Below are 22,674 nucleotides of genomic sequence, written 5' to 3'. Positions count from 1 at the left end.
CGGCCATTTTTCAGGTGTGTGGCAGCCAGTTCCCGGCAGGCCTAACAGCAGTCAGGTTATGACCAATATTGCATTTTTTCACTTCTAGAGTCTCTACTATACAACCGTGGTCACAGTTGTCTTTTGATGACAGAAGTTCTGGCCTTACACTAGGGAACAACACACCGCTGTAACTGTATTAAAAAAAAAAAAAAAAAAAAAAAAAAAAGAATTATTATATTTGCCCAAGGAGTGAGCAGATCAGGCTGTAATCAAGATAGACAAGGATGAAATTCTTCCACTGACTCCCGTGCTGCATTCAAGCAGTCTTTTAACAGCTTAGCTTTGCTCCCGGGAGTCCTGGCTCTCACATATCGTACTCGTATAGAACTACCCTACGCAGAAAGAACCGTCCCTCCTGTTTTTCAGGATTTTCAGCGTGATTTTCAGCCTTCCAGGAGTTTAGAGGCAGACAGGAGTTCAGAGGGAGACAGAAGACTCTGAGCTTTGTTCCTTGGAGCTAAACGCATAGCCTGGTGTAAGTGCCTCAGCTCCCAGGCAGCCCAGGTACTTAATTAGGTGCCAAAATGGAACACACCAATAGTTAACATACCTAGAGCTAATCCGAAAGGAAGCTTTCAATCCTTGGGATGTGCCTCTTTCTGGGGCTCAATGCTGCTAACCAGGAAATGCCTCCCTTCCAACTGTGATTCATGGCCTGACATCTCCTAAGGAAGAAAAAAACTCATAAGCCCCTTCATTTAAAAAGCGGAGATGGGATTTTGAGCACAGTGAGAGGAGGGTGTGATGACTGCGCCCGTCCTCTGGCAGCACAGGGGCTGGGGAGTTCATCCGGGATACGGACAGCAAGTTCTGCAGCCTCTGCGCAAGAGGAAATGCACACCGGCATTATTTCCCTAGCATTATTTTCCCAGGAAAATAAGTAGCCTCCAGATGGCTCCTGCCTAAGCCCTCTCCATCACCTCTTCTTTTAACTGTATTCCGCTGTGCAACAGAGAATCCAAAATTCAGGACATTCAGGTGGGAGGAGAGGTTGTCCTGAGTCCCTGCCTTAAAAACTGTATGTGTTGTGTCCACAGCCTGGTTATAAGAATATAAAAGCGTTTTGGAGCAGGAATCTCACTCTGTGACGCCTCCTTTTGTCTCCCAAACTATTTAGGCTACAGTCAGAAAAGGGACCACAGGGGATTATCCTGCACAGTCTCCTGTGATACTGGAAGTCCAGAAAGCTCCATGAAATGTTTATCCTATGGGCCACAAAACATGACCTAGGAAGTTTCCTATTCAAATGCAAAGTAAAATGCAAAGTCCTGCCCGGTAAAATCTAGGCAGAAGCAGCCAGAAGGTGTGAGGAGGTGGTTTCTCCTCCCGGCTGGCCTGAGGAGGCATGGCAGGGAGGGAAACGGTGTGGGGGTCCCCGTGGGACACGGAGACAGACGAGCTGCTCAGGCCCAGGCAACACCAAAGAGCACGGGGCGAGAGCACAGAAACAGGCTCTGGGGCATCAGGAACGTCCCAAACTGCTGGGCACTTCCCAGCTCGGTGACAGGGCTCTTCCAGGTCTATTTAGGAGCCAACACCCATTGAAATTTTGGGGGATTTGGCCTCACACATTCTCAGCCCTCTTTTTGGAGAGTATTTAGATATTTTACATGCACACATGCAGCTGTGCATTTCAAAGAAATCTGTGATTTGATTTGAGTCATACTTTTTTTTACAGAAAAGCATTGATTTATAAACACGTAGAGCAAGTCTGTCCAAAAGAAAACACCACATACATACACAAACAACAAGGAGAACTACTTAGACCAGACCATCTTCTACTGCCCCACAGAACGGGGCATCAAAATCCTTTCTAGCTTGGATTTCAGGAGTACAAAATTAAGGATGGAGAAACTGTGGACTAGTGAAACTACTTCAGGCTGCAGTCAAAAGGCAGCTGCAGAAAAAACAGTTTGGTACTTTAGCTGGTAAAGTTGCAGTTGCATCCCATGCCACTGCACAGGGAAAATGCTACATGGCATTTTTGGGACTACCGTTATTTTTGGTTCTTTACTTGTCATCTTCTTTGCACATGGAAGTTCTTGATTTGCACTTGGAAAAACAGCAACGAACACAAATCACCTCAGAGCCACACTCGTCCAAACCAAAGGTCACTGATACCAGCTCCACTAACGTGTTAGTGTAGGAGTTAACGCTTCGAGGAAGCAACTGAGGAGAGTTCCTAAGTGCCAGGTCTGTTCCCGAGTTCCTAAAACTGCTCTACATTTAAGCCTTATCTCAAACGTTACCTTCAGAAGCTGGAAGCACTAGAAACATTTGCTCTTTACAACAGACACAGACGTTTACATTCTCCCAAGACCGCTGTGTCCTGGGCACCAGATGTCCCACACCCCTGACACACAACACACACAGATAAAGTCAATTACATGGCACATGTTCCCAGGGTCCAAGACTTCCGTGGATCTGACGGGCAGGAAAATGAATATACAGGTTGAAATGAAATTCCTCCGAAAACACAATAAGCATCTACACCCAGGACCACATATAACCCAAAACAACAATACGATATTCCATTTTTTTTTCCTAAAAGAAAACAGCAAACTTCAGAACTCTGCCAGAAACCACAAAAAATGACACAAAAGAAGGTTAACAGTGCATAGGAGTCCAGCGCACCAAGGCAGAGCCAAGGACTGCAAAGGCACATTCTGCTCCCAGCCATGCCAGTGTAAATACAAAAATCCCTTCCCTGACCTCCGCGTGGATCTCCCCACAGTTTGCTCGGTTGATCCAGTGTATTCAGGCCATCAGATTCCCTAAGCCTCCACAAACACCACCTCCAGAAAGCCCCCCACTTCTGCACCACGTGCTATTACACTACGAGATGGACGCCGCAGAGAAAACCTTTCCCTTACCATTTCTGCTCCACACAAGCGTAATAAAAGTAATTTTCTTTCTTTTTTTTTTTTTTTTAATGCAAATTTAATAGCTCCAACACACAACTACTATAAACAGCCCTGCTGAGCTGAATACCACAGCCTGCAGCCAGCGTCCCCCCAGAGCCACCCAGGGCTCAGCTTGGAGTTACACCCTTATCCTTTCCTGCGGGCTGCAAACCCACCGCGAGTTCATGGGGCGTACAGAAAAATGCCAATGACCAAAAAAATTCCAAACAGCTCCAAGTCTGGCTGAAAACATCCCAGCCCTTAATCTTTAGTGGGGTTTTATATGCAAATTGCAGGCAGACAGGCTCTTGCAAGAGCTACACTAGAAATATTTGTAAACACTCACTTATTCCTCCCACCATAAAAATAGTAGGAAATGAGATGGTTTTCAGTGATTTTTTTTGGGGGGGAAGGGTTCTCACGTCCGGTCCCTGTGTGTCTGCAAGCTCTTCAGCTGTGCTCCTTACTGACGTGGGCTATAGATGTTTTCTCCTGTTATAGAAGGCAGGGTGTCTTAGGCAAAATATGAAAAGCTAATCATAAGCAGCATTGAGAGCTGTTGGGAAATGGAACCTTTCAATTATATTAATCTATTAATTTATCCATAATTATTATTTTTATAGCACTCAAAATACCATCAGTAATTTTAAATGAAAATATGGACATGGGGTCTTTGCCCCAGAGACCTTACATTGTAACTTCCTATCTTAAGGCTAATTGATGTTTAAAATATGAAAGCTCACTAGTCTTCAAAACAGAAATTTTAAGAAAATCTCTCCAGTGGACTGGTTCGTATTTTTTTTTGTTTGTTTGCTTGGGTTTTCCTTGCTGGGGCAGGGGCAGGGTGGGGGGTAAGACAGACTTTAATGATAACCCTCTCCCACTGCTCCGCACAAGCCCTTTTCTGGCATACGTCTTCCAAATATTCTCCGTTAGCCAGAGGTTCAGTTCTATGGGCAGAAAGCTGTTTGTGAAACACTCATAATGTTTAGTAAGCAGCCACATTAGAGATGATTTTATGCATTTACAGTTTATTTATAATCTGATAATTTTAAAAATCAATTATATACATGAAAAAAATCCCACTTTTAGAGAATATTCTATGAAACTCCGAACTGTGATGCAGTGTATCTACATTTCATAGTTCTGACCTCACTTTTTATTTAATTTCTTTATGTGGTCATAGAATTCATTTAGAGGTTACTACAAATCTATAGGGGATAAAGCCTTCTCACCCAGCAGTTCTCTAATTCAGGTATTACCAGAATAATACAACATCAATTAGTACCCAACAGTGGAGATTTACATGGCATTAAGTATACTGTACTTAAAGTCAAAATCCTGTGCAACCTCATCTAGGTGTTCCTGCTCTGACAGGGGGATTGGACTAGATGATCTTTTGAGGTCCCTTCCAATCCCTAGCATACTGTGATACTGTGATACTGTGATACAAAGCATTAACTCAAGGTTGGAGAGCAGAAAACAGATATAAGGAAATGTACTAGTACTGCTGAAATAAAACAGAGACTAATAGCCTAGAAAACACATGGTCTTAAAGTAATTTGCCTTATCTGCTACATTTAACACCAGCGACAGTTATTAAAATGAAAAAATCATCAAGCTGTCTTTCACATCTCAATCCTTATTTACTGTTTGCCTTTCTCTCAGTAATGTCCTCTGTGTCATATTAATTTCTGTTCACGTAGCATATTCATTTCTTTACAGTGTATGGCCCAGGTTTAAGAATCTACACAGGAACATACATTTGCTCAAAACTGTTATCACAAAGATTTTTTTTTTCCAGGGTGGAAACACTTATCTAAGCTTGGTTTTAGAAATTATAACTTGGGGGCCAAATTTAGAATTTACATTACCCTTTAAAAACTGAAAAAAGTGAAAGGCCGGGTTTTACCCTGCCTTGAGTTCAAAGACTCCCAGCAAGACCTCTATCCACTACACAGAGCCAGACATTTTCTCCCAGATAGTCTTTCAGGCACCGAGGGAAAAATACTTCACAAAGATATAATATCTTGCATTATGTACTCACCCTTAGATCTCTATTTAAATTCCATTCTTTCCCTCCCCAAGGTGATGCCAGTTTTCTCTGCTCTTAACCTTTCTCCCATATTGCACAATTAAGACAAACTTTCTTTTCTTTTTTTGCAGTGTTGAAGACTATGTTCTGATTTTTCCTTACCCTGTTTGGTCCAAAGGTTACCATTTCACAAAGTATCCTAAGGACATTTTTACTACCAAGAAATATTTTGACAACAAGAACTATTTTTAACCCTGCTAAGCTCCGCTGAGTGTAAAATGTTGCACGGGGTGCTCAGCAGCCTAGGGGAACGCAGCTATCGACAGGGTTTGTTTTCGTTGCACGAGAACAGCAATCCGAATCTTCCGGCAACAAGACCCTGTACGCACATTACGCGATGTACGGCTCATTATAAACCTAAAGGGTCAACAGATAGGGGAAAAATGCTCTTAAGACCTGCCAGCCGCTAGGGCAGCAAGGCGCCGCTGCGGGTTGGGAGGGCTGTGCACACCCGCTGCTGTCCATGCCTCGTACTGGGGTTTCCAAACCTACCGGAGAAGATTAATTTGGCCAAGAGATCAACTACCCCATCGGGATGTTGCTGGCAATGTGCTCCAGGATGGTGCCTCCAGGTGCTCTCCCCTGCCTTCCCCTGCTTGCACTGTTGGAAGGGACCGAGCCGTGACACAGAATGGGACCAGACCACACATCCCAGAGGAAGCAGGAGGGAGATAAGGTAGAGCCGAGAGAGGGAAGGGCCAGAGGAGAGGAAGGCTGGTGCCGGTTCCCAGCCCCAGCCACAACCTCAACTGCATGATGATGCCGGGACAGGGAGGCAAGGCCAGCCCCTCTGCCGGTGAAGGCTGCCAGGAGCACACCGACACTTAAACACACCTCCGCGGGGAGTAACGCAAGCTCTGGCATGGTGCGTTTTAAGACCAGCCAAGGGCACCGAGCGTTTCACCCCTCTGCAAACACCCAGCGGGACACCGAGGCACCCCTTGCACTGCCAGCACCCCAGCCAGCGGGACCAGACAGAGCTACACAGCTCTCTGTTCAGGGGCTAATTCCCCCCTGGCAAATACACTGCCCATATGTGCCGGCTCACTAGGATTTCCTATCAAAGCACCATTTTTGCCTTCTCTTTAACTACAAAAATAATGTAGGTTACAGCAGAGCCTGCCCCCTCCAGCAACCTGTGCTCCACCCTGGAGTTATTTTATATTACTCTCCCCAGTGTCCTAAACCAGAGCTGCAGAGATTGTTCCAAATGTGGCTTTCATTTTATGCTAGAATAGCCTCCATTAATGCAATACGCTGTGCTGCGTACCTTAGGATATTCAAAGCGGAAGCCCGGATCTTGTTTGCTTTTTAAACATCACCAACCATCCTGTATTTTATCTGTGCGCACTTCCCAGCGCGTGTTGGAACGTGCCATCCGCTCGCCGCTTATTAATGTTTCAAGAGTCTTCCTTAAAACATACATGAGATTTAGGGAGGATTTTGTTCCAGGAGTCTTCTGACCATTCTGCGTAGTCAGAGAGAGTAGTTTTATTTCACAGACTGGATTTAATACGCAGAAACATACTGCATCTGTTTCCAAATATTTTCTTTCTAAAACCGTTAAGAAAACCAGTGCCAAAATGTGCTCGTTGCTCTTTAAGGAGGAAACCTAATTTGGATTTCTTGATCCAGATCATCTTAACACCCAGGCTCACTTTTGCTTGCTAAAGCAATCTACTGGCTCCAACTAATACAAATTTAATCTGCAAGGCTTCTTGCTTGGGCTCGGTGGGTCCAGCGTGTCTCTGTTACAGCCTCCACACCATACATCAGTAGCGTCTGGTACTGATTGCAGATCTCAGGCATCATGCTTATGGGCTCCATGGGCAGGATCTTTCTTGGATTCCTGATCCGTTTTGGTTTTTTCACTAGGAAATCCCTGTATCTTGTTGGATCAGAGATTTATGACTGGTCCTTACCTTCATGTTAATTTTTCGGAGCTGTGATGTTTTCTTATGGACCAATCTGTGGCAGCTGACCATATCTGAAAACACATCCTGCAGATCCAATTCTCCTTTTACACGGTCATAAAGCAAGAATCACCTCTTTCGTTAATCAAGTTACCCTGGTGTAATGCTTACGCATACGGAAATCAGGACCCCTCCTGTATCCCCTAATATTTGGGATTCAACCCCTTCTCCCACAACATTTATGTAAAATGTCTTGGAAAAAAAAAAACATTTTAGAAGGGGTGAAAAATAATTTGCCTTTTATTGTACCTAAAGAGAAGGGATATTATGAACAACAAATGCTCTTCTGTGGTTTAAGGCTTTCATTTGGTAAGGTCCCACACCTGCCCCCCAAAGGAGCAGATTTTGCCATCAATTGAAAGAAAAAGAAAAAAAAAAAAAAAGAGGCCTCAGTAACTACACAGGAACATTTTGATCAATTGGCACAATCTAAAGGTTAAAAGTTCCAATATGCAGCTGACCCGGGGAAAAATAAGAGCGACGGTAAGTTTAAAATTTAAATATTCCATCAAGCCATTTCTCCAGGACACAATTTTCAGGCTACTTTGATGAATGCTGCCAAAAGAGCAGGCGGAAAAACACGACCAAGATGGAGACCCTCAGCCTCACCTCACGTTCACTTTTGCTGTCCCATTCCCTGCACAAAGTTAGTCTTCAAAAGAGGAGTCTGGGCACCCCCAGAAACAGAAGCCCCTGGCCAACATGAACCGCAGCACAAACCTTCTCCCTGCGTCCACGCCTGAAACTCCCACACCGCCTCTGCACATCCCCCACGGGCTCCTTGACTGTCAAACGGGGGACCATAAAACAAGAGGGACATGTGTGAGGTGGCCGTGAGAGAGGATTATGGCCGGGGTCCGGGGCAGGGAGATGCTCCATCCTTACCAGACTGTTCCCACTACGTGGCCGTGCAGCCGTGAGATGAATTATATGGTTATAAATAATCCTATTTTTCTTTCTCTTGCACGCTTATCTTGACACTGATACTGGTTCCTCCTCAGCTCAGCTGCTTCCCAAGGAGCCTGTTTACACTTGCAAGGAAGTTCTCACCAAAGAGGAGCTGCATGGAACAGGAAACCATTTCATCACATTTTCCCCAATAAAGCCCCAAAGTGGCTCCTTTTTCCCCAGTAAACATGCACCCCACATCCAGAGCTGCCTTGCCAGACTTCTGCACTGTCAACGATAAAAAGGTAACCCATTGAGGGCAAAATATGCAAAGTTTTATAAACTGGAGCGATCGCTCCAACTAGAATACTGGCAGCTCCAGCAGGCTTGGCTTCGGACCTTCTCTCAAACACACTGTATCTGGAAATCAAACTTGAGCAGCATGTTGGCTGGAGCACCATGACAAAAACAAGGTTGCTTGTTTTTGTGGTTTGGTTTTTTTTTTGGTTTTTTTGTGTTTTTTTTTTTTTCTCAAAGTCTGCACTAGGCGCAGAAAAGGACAGTGTTTTGGCTTCGAGGCCTCGGAAAAACAGAATTCATTTTTTCCATTCTGTCATTATTCTAGCAAAACCCTACAGGTAAATAAGTCTCACTTGTTTGCACTGACGCCTCTTGGAGACACTTGGGAAGACTGGATAGTGGCTAAATTCATAACCAGGCAGGTATCTCATAAGCTAGGGCTTATTTGTATTGCTCAAATGTACTTCTGCAGAAACCGGTATTTCAAAGAATTTTAGCCCTTATGAAGCTGCTCTGACTTTATAACCCCCCAACAGACAGGCAGGTACCTGGAAAGAGACGCTTCGCAGTAAAACCCCGCATTTAATAAAGCGCTTTTCCCCCGGAGAGCTCAAGCACCTGCAGAAAGCGAGCTGCTGTCATCACCTCCCTCTCACCGGTGCCGTGACTTGTTCATGGGGGGGGGAAGGCTTGACCAGGACCCAACACTTTTTTAAGTCCACACGTGCTATCCATTAGGCTGTAAGACCCTGACAGGAGTTAGATACATAGCTCTAAGTCATACGCAGTTTATGCAAACATAACTTAGAAGTAAATGATTTAAAACAGAAGCACGCAGAAGAGACGCGGAAGGCCGAGCAGGCAACCGGCACGGGCTCGCCGCGGAAAGCAACGCCAACTGCAAGCAGGCAGCAAATGCCCCTAATAGGTGAAGAAGGCAAAACTTTAAGTGGAATTTAAACTAGTTCTTTACATTGGGTTCATGCTGGATTCTTACACCAGCTTATGATTCCACACATAAATATAAATATTAAAAATATGACATTTTTTAATCTAAAAGAGATCTTGGCTTGGCTTTGCCAAGTCATGCATGACTCCTCTGATGCAGTACATAGCCAGTGGGCCCCAACTGTGCTGCTCTGCGTGTTGAAGATTATATAAAAAGGGAGAATATGCCTCCTCATACTCTTTCATACTATTATTGATACTATCATTAAATGAGAGAATATCCTTGAGGCTGGGAAAACCTCAGGGAGCATGGGAGTTGACACCTGGACTCAGGATTGGTTTGCTTGGTTAATAGAGCTGGCTGAACTGTTTTAACAGATAATGATATCTAATTTAATTACACATTAGACAAAACACTTTTGATTGTTATTCAGCCAGCCAGAATTAATGAATTTCTAAGTCCTTCTTCCCTCCTAAATTTTTTCTGCCATCTTGCCTTTTACCTTTTTTTTTTCCAAGCTCTTTTGAAATCCACCCCTCCCAAGACAGATGTTTACTTCTCTACTGACTTGCATGACTTTTTTTCTAATGATGATGCCCCTTAAACTCATTTCCACAGTTTATAATTTGATTCGTGGGTCATCAGAGGAAGCATTTGAGTCACAAAATAATTCTAATAAAGCACTGAGATTCTGCCTTTCTCATACGCTATTTAAAACAGAGTCCATTTAAAGGCAGAGCCCTGCAGTAAACTCTTGTTGACTTTGAATTCCACACACCAGCCATTAACTTCTGATCCATTTGGCATCTGTACACTTTTTCTAACTATTATTATTTCTTTCTCCACAGCATAACTGGTGAATTATTGAAATCCGATTTATTTTAACCACATAGTTCATCCTGATGAAATTGGCTAGTTTACTAAATAATTTTCTGCTCTGCTGTACATACCGCTTACTTTCTGAATTCAGGCAAGGATCAAAAAACAGATCAGAGAGGAGACAATTTTGTGTACTGCTGGGTCAGATACAGAGTGGCGGGAGGAAAACTGGAAGGCAGAGTTTCCCCATTTCCATGGAAGGAAATGGGAAGCAATTCCACCAAAGGCCACAGCGTTATGGTACTGTCAGAGACCTCAGGCATAGCTCTGTTTTTCTGTGCAAGAAAGCTGCGCTTCAGACCGCTCGCCAGCAAGGAGGGCAGAGAGAGTGAGCAGGAGGAGACGAAGTCGTGAACCCTTGGTGGTTCCTTCAGTACCCGCAGCCACGCAAGTGTGACATTCCCAGGGCTACCCATGTACGGAGATCCCAGATCAGGGAGAATCAGCCGCCCCACACACCTACAGCCCCAAACATAGCTCCTTCCAGCCGAAGGCAAAGAATAATGCCCCGTGATCAAGCATTAAGCTGTCAGATACCTTAGAGCCAGCGAGATCCAAACATGAGCCTTCAGCCAAGGTGATGATGAATACACGGTTCATACCCAAAGCTATTCACCGGATCCATGCAGCGTGAGAAAAGAAACTAAGAATACTTAGTTGCCACCAGTGTCTCTAACAATTTTTTCCAGCAACTTAAAATTTACAAACTCCTTATGATATTTCTTTTAAGACCTTATTTAAGAGAAAGTCCTGCCCGGCCAGCAGCGGTAATTAAACAGCAGTTATCCCCTCTTTAACTTGTAAATGCTATGGAAGAGCCGTGTCCTCGGATTTTTCTTAGAGCTCCTATTACTCAAAAGTAGAGGGCAAATCCTGCTTTGCTACCTAATGCCTGCTGACTTTGAAGCCAATGCAACTATTGCGCTTTTTATTCACAGGCCCGTGTTTTCAAATAGAGCACTTTGGGGAATAAGGGTTTTTCTTGAATTAATTGCTTTTCCTGTTTGGGGAAAAACAAACAAACAGGTTTATTCATTTAGAGAACTTGGCAACTGCAGATTGCCCATTACTTTTTTGGAAGAGATATTTTACAAAGAATGTTAACCCACAAATTCAGTAAACATATGGGATTTGCAAGTTAATCCAATAAGGCCATTATGATGATGCTCCAGAGGACTAGCCACCACCAGGAGGGGAAAGGAGACTAATTCTAAAAGGATTTCTCTAAAGCCATTTTCACGTCGGGAAGTCAAGAGCAAATTTCCCGTTTGGTAGTGTTGGTTTGGGGGAAGGGAGGAAGATAATGACAGAGACAACAAAAAAGAAGTTTGTGCCCATGTAAGCGTGTTTCAAATTATGCATCTGAGCTTTGAGGAAAACAAAATAGCCTTTATCCATATTTGCCATTTTTTGCACTACAGTGACTAAAAATAGGAGACAATATCCCTTAAGTTCAATTATTAAGGTCCAGAGCAGCCACCTTTGATTCATACTAATTTTAGCAGCTGTTTATGTGGGCAATTCATTTGAAAACTGCACTGTTACTAACATCCATCAAACAAGCAATACAGTAAATGAATCTGGGAATACCTGAATTCTTAGGGAAATAAGTGGGATCACAAAACCCTTCTGTTTCCTGGGTCCCACAAACCACTTCGACTTGGTATGTAGACTTGGTATGTAGATTTATCCTCCGCACTGAAGTTCCAGCTACCAACATGAACTACAGCAACTGGTAACTTCATTCTCAGAGGACTGGATTATAATCTCTTTTACAGTAGTTTAAATAAGGAGTCGCTGCTGAAAGTCCTTGAAGCTGCATAGGTTTAAGAGAGAGTCAGGTGCTCCTGAGCGGTTCCCTCTCTGCATTCCAGCAGAGACAAATCTGCCCAAAATGCGCAACGTATTTCTGTGCTCCTTAAAGGGATTAGCTACTGCACTGAACAAGCCCAAGAAACAATTAGAGTAATTATATTACATATATACACATCCCAAAAAGCGTGTAAAGCAACACTTTTCATTGCTGTCTTATGAATTCTTAGATAAGGCAGGCTAAATTCCCGGTTGACATAACCCAAAAATTGCTTAAAATATTTATATGACATTGCCCTCTAGAGGAAACCCAGAAAAATCTGTGTTTTAGTAGAACTTTCCTACTGATGAAAATGTGAGATGTCGTTTTCAGCAGCAGAATTAGTGTGTTTGTTAGAAACCATTTTCAGTGAGAATGTCACACACCAGTTTGGCTTCATTTATCATCCATGAGTTTTCAAGAAGCGATTCCCCAGCCTGTAGCCCATTTTCCTCATCTGGGCTCCGTGTTACGGGAGATGGTACCAAAAAGTTTACCAGTTATCACGCGTCCTTGCTTTTCTCTTCACTACCAGAACAAAAATAGCCCGGGCTGTGAAAAATTGGCAACCACTTAGTGATTCTTCAGTTATCATGGCACAAAGTGCTGCTGGTCAATGTGTATGAGGATGAGAAGGAAGACATCGCTGACTCTTGTTTCATTGAATAGTTAACCCTGCGAGCCTGAACCCATTCCAATGATCAGGTAACGGACTAGGAAAACACAGTCAAAATGAGTGCTCTGTTAATGTACTCTTTGTTTTGCCAGGGTGTTTTTAGAAGATCATCCAGTTGTCTATAATACCTACTATGGAGAAGGGAAAAAAACAGACCTTGCCACCTTTTTAAACAATAGAAAAGAATCTTAGGCATCTGCAGAAAAAATGATCTCCTTCAGTCACATTTCAACAATTCTGTTGCATTTTGAAAAAGCCTGACTCTCTTTTCCATTTACCTCTAGTTTCCCACAGTCTTGTCAAAGAGCCTTCAGCCTGGCTGGGATTCCTGAGTCTTGCACGCTCTAGGGTGAAGTTTGCTGCTAATAATCACATTTGCCCTACTCTTATCCTGTCTTGGTAGGTACAAGTCTTCCTGAGCCGCCCCAAACCTTCTGGCGGTGCCTGCCAACTTATCCTTTTACTGGTACTGGTTTGTTAAAAGTGTTTCCCTTTGGAGGCCCAGATGATCTTGCTGAGTGTCACACATTTCATCCAGAGAAAGCAGCGAGAACGGTGAGTGATGCTGCAGAGCCTGCGATTGATACATAAGCTCTACCTGTCTTAGCCTACATCTGATAGAAAGGAGACAGAAAAATAAGTTTCAAGGAGCATGTGATACTGCTCAGAGCTGGAGGCAAGTGTCACATCAGATAAGAAAAGCAATGAGTTTTCCACGGGAAAAAAAAGCCCGGCCTGAAAGCCATTCACCGCAGCAGCTGTCTCTGGAGTTATATACCGGCCTCTCTGCTGATCACACCTACGTTTCTTATATTTACCCTCTCACTTATGTCCATAGATGGCAGGTTCACGCTGACAAGCTGTCTTTCTGAGGCTGATGTCAAGCACAGCCTCTGCCTGTGGAACCATCTCCTGCTCATCATCTTTCAACCCTCCCCACTCCTGTCCTTTCCAAGCCATCCCCGATTCCCAGTGACAGGGGATAAGCAGGTTTTAAGCTGCCGCCACCATTAATGCTGTTAGCTCTGGAGCGTCACGGCTCAGTCCTAGTGCACCTTCCAGGACAGCAACCATCACACCCAAAGGTACACGAGGTTGGCAAGAAGATATGATCATCGCCTCCTTGCAGAGCAGCCCCCAAACCCTTCTGAAAATGGGAACGCTGGTTGCTTAGCCCAATGCTGTGAGAAAAAACATTTCAATGAAGACTGGAGGAGCTGTGCCTTTCCAAGCCTCTAGGCACGTCAGTCAGCATGGGTGGGAAAGGACAACCTGCCATGTATCTCGCTGCAAGCCAGTAACCTGGCTCCAGTTGCCTCCTCCTCCTGCAGCAGCTCGGTGCTCCCGTCTCATGGAAATCAGTCTTTAGCCCACAGACTGCCTGGTGCAAAACTTTGGACTCCCAGAATATGAACAGAAATTCACATTTACAGATTAGAAGAGACACTGCGAATGACTGCACATTGCAAATTGGTGTGTAAGGGCACAAGCATTATACAAAGAGGAGCAAGAATAATGGGCACGAAATGTTCCTTCCTCGTGGTTTTCAACATCTCTGTTTTTAATTATTGATGGCTAAAACACTGCTCTGTGCTAGCAAATGCACTGCTGGAGAGGCTGTGAAAATAACCGCCGCTGTGGCTGAAGGCCTCACCTGCTCCTTATTGGGGTGGTGGGAAAAAAAGTGACCTTATTTGGCGCATTCCAGCAGTTTGCCAATTAGTTAAGTTCCGCTGCATCCTGACTGTGCGTCCGGATGACCTAAGAGCATGGGACGCTTGCTGCGTGCGAGGCTGAAAATCCCACTCAGGATGGAGAAGGGCTCTTGCTGGCATTTCGGCGTCAAGGATAAATGACGAGGCACGAGGCTGATTCACCAAACCAGGCTGTTCCCACAGTAGGTGAAGCGGGGAGGGCAGAGCTCCCTCCCAAACAGTGGGCTCGTTCCCTTGTAATTACAGAGCGGTCAGAACAGCACATTAAATGGGGACGCGCAGCCATGCATTTGGCAACAAAGCACAGCCTCGTAGCTCAATGGAACAAAACAAAAGCACGCAAAAAAAAAAAAAAAAAGTTCAGGACAACCCCCTCTATAACCTTTGAAGCTTTAACGCCTCCTAAGGCAACACCACCAACCCCTGTCCGAGTCTTTTCAAGCCTGATGCAATCCTTCTAAAAAGAAAGTGTGCAGAGCCGGGGATGGGGAGTGTTTGCTGCGGATGACCCTGGGGACGTTGCCTAACTATACACGTGTGCCCTCTGGGGATCACGCTTTCTACCCAGAGAGGGCAGCTCTGTTGTTCAGTGGCAACAGTGCGTGGAAGGCAGCAACAAGCACACCGCTCCCAAAATTTTGGGAACACAATTTTTGCAAACACATACAGGACACGAGCCGTTTAAAGCAGCGGGAGTCTTTGCATCATCTTTTACGGGTTTGAGATAAAAGTGAGCTGAGTGAGAAGATAAGATGCAAAGTTGAGGAGGACGAGGGGTTTGGACAGCCTGTTGAGGAGGCAGTTGTAGCAGTGAGATGCTGCAAACGACCATCGCTACGCGGGAATGGGCTTTGCCTCCACAGAGGCTGGGATGAGAGTGGAGAGGGAAGGCAGGAACCAGAGGGTGTGGAGGAGAAGATGAGTGACCCCACGCTCAGATTAATAAAGCAAAAAAGACAAACAAGCTAAATGATCTCTGCTGAGTCTGGGGATTAGTGACCTTCTATTTAAGTCTTCGGCTCTTGAGAGAGGATTTGGGATAAAGCTCATTTCTCCAGAGTAATTTATTTCTCAACACGTGTGGCTAAGTCTGCTCATGCCTTTTCTGATGACATTAAAAAAAGGGAAGAAAAACACCTCTTTCCCTGTTTCTTAGTCCTATTATATTTTAAGGGGGGAATTAATATCCACTATCAGCATAAAATACAGCAGCCGTGATTCAGAGGGGGCTCCACGCTCCAGCCTGCAAGGCTTTAGGAGCACAGTGAGACTTAATGCTGTGTCTGAGAGATGTTAGACATCCATAGGCTTCCTCTCATTTTGCACAGGTTGCCCACTCATTCACTCTCTCCCCACTCACGGCAGCTCAACAAGAGGAGAAAACCCTCAGACAAGATCCCCTACGTGCTGCTTATTTTCCGTCCTCGGGACTCAGGCACCGGGCAGCTCGGAGGGCACATCAGTGTACGCTTCCCATCCCTGCCCGTGATAAGGAGCCCCAGGTCTCAGCCTCTGCGCCCTGATCCATCGTTTAGCAGCATGAAGACTGGTAATATGACATAAAAAAAAAAAAAAAAAAAAAGGAAACTAATTCAAGTCCACAATAGGTTGGGGGCATTTTTTAGGTCGGTTATGAGAAATCTATTCCCTGAGATTGTATTTGGAGGCTGCAGTCTCCAGGACCACTGTGCTTGTTTTTCTGTGTGTAGTCAGCGCTGTTAATATTTTAACAAGGAGCTCCCACAGAAATGTCTGCCCCTTGGCCAAGGGCAAAGGGCCAGGATACATTTCCATTTGTTTTCCTATTAAAACAAAAATATTTTCTTATGAACATAACCAAGAGAAGGCCCCGCTAACACCAGGCAAAGCAGCTGCTTATACTGAGCAGCACTTTGTGTTGGCAGCACTTTTGCTTTAGGAAGGAGGTGAGGAAACACAGTAAAACAGAGCAATCGATCCATGCAACCTGACGTGCCCGGGAGGTGCGGGTGCGCTGAGACAAAGTTTTCTGTGGCGACCAGGCATAGTTTTCTTGGGGTGATTTTTTTCCCTAAGAAAAAGGACATATAAAGGAGATATTGCTCTGTCAAGCAGAAAATAAATCCACAATAACTTCCAGAGATACACAAGCCCATCACAGGCGCAGAAACCTAAAAACCTCCCCTTCCACCATAACACCGGCATTCACGCACCCTAACGCCCGACCCTACTAAAGGATGGATTTGTTACCAAAAACTTAAACTGAGGGCCCCAGCGGATGAGCAGAGGGAGCACAGCCCTTGCTCCCTGGTCCCACAGCATGCCATCCCCACATGCCAGTCGGAGCATCTGGAAGCCTTTTGAACATGCTGCTGAGTAACGCGGTGCTACACAATCCCGCAGATGCTCCAGAGACAACCGTGGCCACCAGCGCAGGGACAAAGTGGCCTCGGCTACGACAGCCAGCCTCCTGCAGTGGCAGCGTCCCACCACTGCGTGGCAGGAAGCAGTGCCCCACGGAAGATGCAAAACTGGGGGGCTGCACTTTGGTGTCAAGGAGTGACCGCGTTCAGGGGGAGATTTTTCTTCCCAACAAGAAAATCTTTCTATTGCAGGGGAAAAGCAGCTTATGACAAAAAAAAAAAAAAAAAAAAAAAAATCATTCGGTTCAAACTTCTGAAGAAGGGGGAGCTTAATAAAAAGTGCCTTGAAATGTGTGCTCTTCTGAAACATCATTTTTCAAACCACACTGTCAGATTTTTGATGAGCTCTACTCAGGTGTAGCAAAGGTCCCTGTTCTCCATTCCCATCCCCTCAGCAGATGTCCTGCTCTGCATCTCCTTGTGTACAGGTCTCCCAACAAGGAGGCAAAGAAGAGTACCCCCTCGAAGACCACTATTCAGAGCAGAATTTGGCTCTGAATACAGACAGACACTGCATATTGCCCTTCCAGCACCAGCAAGGACTGTTCTGACACAGAACCTCAAGATTTCATCCAGCTGAGACCAGCACTGTGTTATTGACTGCCGCAGGCAAGCAGCACAAAGTGCTTTGCACATTTTGAGACCTGTAATTTGGTTAGGCGTTCAGTATTGTGCTCTGTAATCAGCTGCTAGCACTTACAGAGAAGCAGGGCTGTGTTTAGGACGTCCGTGTATCCAGCAATTACTAATAGCATTGACCTGTTAGGAGGACCAGTACGTTACCTTCATGCTTCCAGCCATCCTGGAGCATGTTGATGTGATATGCCGTAGCAGCAAGCACTCAGAAAAGACCTTGGCTCTGCTGGAAACCCCCAACTTCAGGTAAAGTCAAAGCTTTGCCTTCAGTATCGGCACTTAAAGCTCACTCTCCATTGCACATCTGACTTCTGAAGGTCTTTCTCAGCATTGTTGAAAATAAACTGATTTCCCTGACATTCAGCATGCCATATCTTGTGCTGGGGAGGAGTCCTAGCAACTCCCCCAGGGCACTGGATGAAGAGGAGAGACTAAGAAAACGCTGTGCAAAGGTATGGCTGTCAAAATTCTTCTCTCTGTTCGTTTTTTGGAAGCGACTCCAGGTTGTGGGTGAAAAAGAAGCCAGCCAGTTCTCTGACTGTATTCCCACACATGGCGATGTTTGGTCATTTTTGGAGATGAGGAACGTGGTATTCTGAAGCAGTGGTTGGGTTTCCTCAATGACAAAATTATAATAATATCTCCTGTTTATACCACACTGTCATCACTTGTAATGTATCTTACTCTGCTTCCTTCAAAACCAGATTGAACTTGGAAATCTATTCAGCACTGATTTTAAAGATTAGACGTATATGGTAGCTGTGTCCAAGCACTGCAGCTATGCTTGATGAAATTCGTAATCAAATATTTCAAACTGAATGATAGTCACGACAAAATAATTCTTTTGCAATCCTCCCAGGACTGGCTCGATGAAGTCCCATTCAGTCATGCTCAAGAAATGAAGGATTCATCTGTCATCTGCAGAAATACTAACAGCCTCCTTCCAGTAAATGAGTAATAGCCCAAAATGAGAGGAGTAGTTCCAAAATACATAGAAAGTTGTTGTCTGGGGGAACATAACCCATGTGTTTTGGAGATACAGTTGTATAGACAGAAGATAAATAAACATGCAGAGTTTTGACTAACCTTTATTCAGTACTCCAATACAGCTCATTTCCCTGCAATTGTTTGAGACACACACAATTCGCTAACTCTGAAGAGAGCAATAATTTTCCCTCAGTCACTAACATCACCAAAAATGCCACCACCTACATCATTCCTCTCCAATGTAATAATACCTTGTTAAGCAAAGAGCGTTGATGATTATATTGCTGCATAATGTTTCTCTAAATGAAATGAAAAAAAAAAAAAAAGGAGCAAGCTCATCAATAATCAACCTGTTTCTCCTGTTTCTGCTGTTTACAGGGCAATCGGGTAGAATTTAAATAAATAACTTTTCTTTGAAGAAGTCAAACCAGATTCAACTTCCTTAGCAGGGACAGATAGAGGAGGGATACCCACAGCTGGTTCCCCTGAGAGGCAGCAAATTACTCTTCTGCATGGTGTCTGACCCCATCGCTGCTCCAGGACCTGAGGACCTGTAGGCACAGGAACTACGCCAGGCAGGTGCTGAAAGAGTGTGATCTATCCAGTGCTGCCCAATTTAAGCCAATCTGTCCAGGGATGCCCAATCTGTCATGGCTCCAGCCATCTGCCCTGGCGTCCTCTAGAGACTGACCACATCCATAGGACAGCCAGCAGAAGGGACGGTGCACCCCTACCTCTCCTCTCCTGTTGTCCAGTGTGTTGCCTTAGCCCCTTGGTACAGGGGGGGTGTGCGTGGTGGGATGGAGCTGGAGAAGCCTGGGTACGTGGGCACACTTCTGCCAACCCTGCTGCAAGGGTGGCAACCCCCAGGAAAGTGGCAGAGTCTTGAGACCCTCTGCTCAGTGTCCAGGGTCTCCAGGTACATGCCAAATTCCCCACTGTTATGGAAATAAATTAGGAGATTCCCTAAAACATTAGTGTGGACCACAACATGCTCATCAGGCAAGATGGGGCTGCCCTGGCGCACATAGCAGGTGAGGAAAAGACATGCAATCAGTGGTCTTGCCAGCCTAATCCAGCCTGGTGCTAGAGAAGCTACAGGTAGAATTTCAATTTCACCAACCATGCACAGGCTACAGAAAATACATGGCACTTGCAAATCACAGCACTCACACCCCTTCGTATAGACCTGGAAGAGTTTCTCACCCAGCCAGAGAATAATTAGGTAGACAGAAATGGAGCCAGGACTACTATTCAGTGTGCTGTCCTGCCCCAACACCTTGAAGAACAATGGAGAATGGGCTCTGCTTATAGCAGCAATATGGAAATATTCTAGGAAAGCTACTTCTTTGAAACAGGCTTCCCAAAAGGCAAACTGAGGTTGCCTTTCAGCCTATTATAAACCTATGCAGAATTATCTCCCTTCCGAGCACCCCAACAGAGAAACCTACTGAAGGACTCTTAAAGCATCCTGAAGCAGATCAGATGAACAAGGAGGTAACATGGGGTTGGAGCTACCAGCCAGCTCCCTGAGAGGAAAAACCAAGCACTCCAAACTGAGAGCGTCCCCAAGGTCCCAAACTGTCATCCATCAACATTGCCCTTGTCAAATAGCAGTTGACAGTAAGTTAGGCAAGGATGCTTTGGATGCTGAAAATAAATCAGGTTTTGAGTATGAGATGTCCTAAATTTTGACTAAAATTGGATGTAGAATATTCTAAAATGGGACCTTATGAACAACACCACTGGCCCTCTACCATCAAAACTCTACCTTTATAATGGCCAAAAGAAGATCTCAACTAAGGAAAATGGAGCACTTGATTCTCATTAGCAGCAGCCACAGCTTGCTGATCTAATAACAGATCTTTCCAAAAGGAACAACCCCAAAATGAGCTTTCAGGGATAGGATAAAAAGAACAGATATCCAAACATTTTGGATTCCATTGGGTATTATCTTTCATTTTGCATTAATAATAAGATAACACTATCACTGGCCACTGCAAGCCATTCCCTTGGATTTTAGGAACAGTGACATCTGGCAAAGGGAAAACAGCAAACTAACTGCTTTTTGCTATAAAACCTCTCAAATTTGAAGGTGCCACTGATTGATACTCCCACAGTACCAATATTTATACACCCATTGATTTGCAGGCTTGAAATTACAGAGGCTTGCTTTCACTCCTGCAAAACCACAGCCAGGTTCAGCTGCCCAGCACCCACAGATCAAAGAGTCACTGCTTTAATTCTGCCACGTGGCAGAATCAGGAGCGACGGTCACCCCTAACCACTGCCGCATTCACTGCCTGTTGGGAGCAAAGACCGTGCACTTTGCAGGATTATAACTTGCAAGCGCTACCCCTGCCTTTACCCCCACCCCGAGGCGGTGGTGGCTTTGCAAGGTCAACAACTAAAGCAGCAGATAAATAACCAGTGAGTCTTCCCATCAATGCTATACTCTCACTGGACAAAACTGTAAAGATTCAACTCTCTCTTTTTTTTTTTTTTTTTTTTTTTCCCCCCTAGTATACAGCTTATTTAAATTAAAACTTATTTGCCCCTGTTGCAAATCTCACTTGCTGGAGCACTTTCTCAGCTGGTCTAAAATGGCATGTTACTCCCAAGGACCATAAAACACGCTGGATTACCCATGCTGCCGATCAACAGTTTCCTTTTAAAGAAGGCCCACTTCACTAGGATTTTGTTTCCAAAACTGCCCAACCCCAAGATGAACCCCCTTTGGCAAGAGAGGGAGCATTTCATGCCCTCTGGTACATTGTAACCTCAGGTATGAACGAACATTTGCATCCTCATCTTTAGCAGAGAAAGGTCCTTGCCTTTGCAAAGGCAAATATAAGCAAGGCTGGCAGCCCACAAAGAGCAAAGCTGGGCCAATAACTGATTTTACAGCATGCAGCCGCCGAAATAAATAAGCAAGAATAATCTGTATCATTGCAAGAACCTTCATTTCTGATTTGAACTCTTAAAGGTTTCAAGTTTTCTGGGACAGGAGACAGCAAACGAGAGCAAATGCAATAAAATCAAAGGGAATTTATTAAAATGAAGTTGTTCCAATCTGGAAAACACAAAAATGTCTTGCTTTGAAAAAGTCTCAGACAACATTTAGCTGTCAGAAAAGCCTCCCTCAACTCAACTGAGTCAACAAAAATAAGATGTACCTGTAAAAAATCCTCTAGTGCTGCTGAGTCTGAGTTCATTTTTACTCAAGAAAAGAGTTTTATCCAAACCCAGGAAGACTCCTGTCTTAGCACAGACACTCTGATGCTTACAACCTAAGCACTTTGACACAGTGACCCCTCAAAATTTTCCAGTGGATGTGCGAGTAGCAAATGTGGGCTAATTATCAATTTGCTTTTTTACTTATTTCATACAGACCTTTAGAAGGAACCCAGAGTTCTCCCAGGTGCTGTAAAGCAGAGGTGAAAACTGCTCTTGGACATAAATCAGTGCCAACTGTGACCTGCACCACGTGCTGAGAGATGCAGCCGCTGGCGGCTGCTCTTCCACCCTTACCTCGCACCGGTGACGTCCACGCCGACCATCAACTGGCCGTTCAGAGAAAGGATCTCGTCTTTCAGGCGCACTCTCCCGCACTTCCCGGCTGGGCTGTTTTTCTTCAAGTCTGTCACCCAGATGCACCCGACATCGAGCACTGGCCCCTTATGCCCCTTCCTCTTCTTCCCTCCCCGACGCTTCTCCCCATAGTCCCCCAGAGCAGGGATGTTCCCAAAGCTCAACCCAAGAACCTCAGTTTTTCGCATCTCCTGGGCCAGGTACATGGTGCAGATCTCCGTATCCGAAGTCCCGCAGCTCCCTGGCTGTAGTTTGCTCTCATCCACAGAGAAGTTGAGCTGGATGTACTCGCTCAGCTTCTGAACAGCCGAGCGGCAGAGCTGCTGCTCGGCCCCCTCGGCCCCCTCCCGACGGCTGTTCTGCAGCCACTGGCACAGGAGGGGGAGGAAGACCCCCGCGTTGTCCTGCGTGATGGGCATCGCCGACCCTGTGCATCCCCTCACGGCAGCAGTCCCGGTCCCAGTCGGCTCCCCAGACCTTGGCTCCGCCGCCCGCCGCAGTCCCCTGCGGCCCCTGGGGCCATGCTGGAGGGGGGATGCAGATCCAAAGCAAGCCCCATCTAATCTCACAGGGATGTTTTTAGGGCTCCAGCTGACCAAAAGCACAGTCAAGGCAGGATGTTTGGTGTGAACACGCCGCAGACAGCCCCACGGAAAGGTCAGTGGATGAAGCGGTGGGGAGTGTCCGTGGCTGTCTGGGTACGCTGGCTCTCAGGGTCCCCACTCCGCTGGGAACGATGTCTCCTTCTCACCACGGTCACCACACCGTCTCGTCCTGCAAGGGGGA

At 45.3% G+C, this 22,674-nt stretch overlaps 1 protein-coding gene across 1 annotated transcript in view; it reads right to left on the bottom strand.

The window, feature by feature from the left end:
* The window catches only part of PDZD2 (PDZ domain containing 2), a gene marked incomplete at both ends in the record, with an annotated part of 141,893 nt that extends 119,586 nt beyond the window's left edge, over nucleotides 1–22,307 (bottom strand). Inside the window, one exon of the mRNA XM_082497250.1 lies at nucleotides 21,829–22,307. Coding sequence (XP_082353376.1) covers nucleotides 21,829–22,307 — 479 coding nt within the window. The remainder of the gene's footprint in view (nucleotides 1–21,828) is intronic.
* Between the last annotated feature and the right edge of the window lie 367 nt (nucleotides 22,308–22,674).

This window comes from Vanellus vanellus, assembly GCF_965231255.1.
Source record: "Vanellus vanellus genome assembly, chromosome: Z".
NCBI classification, from domain to species: domain Eukaryota; kingdom Metazoa; phylum Chordata; class Aves; order Charadriiformes; family Charadriidae; genus Vanellus; species Vanellus vanellus.
The sequence above is the reverse complement of the archived record's forward strand: the minus strand, read 5'-3'. Positions and strand labels throughout refer to the sequence as shown.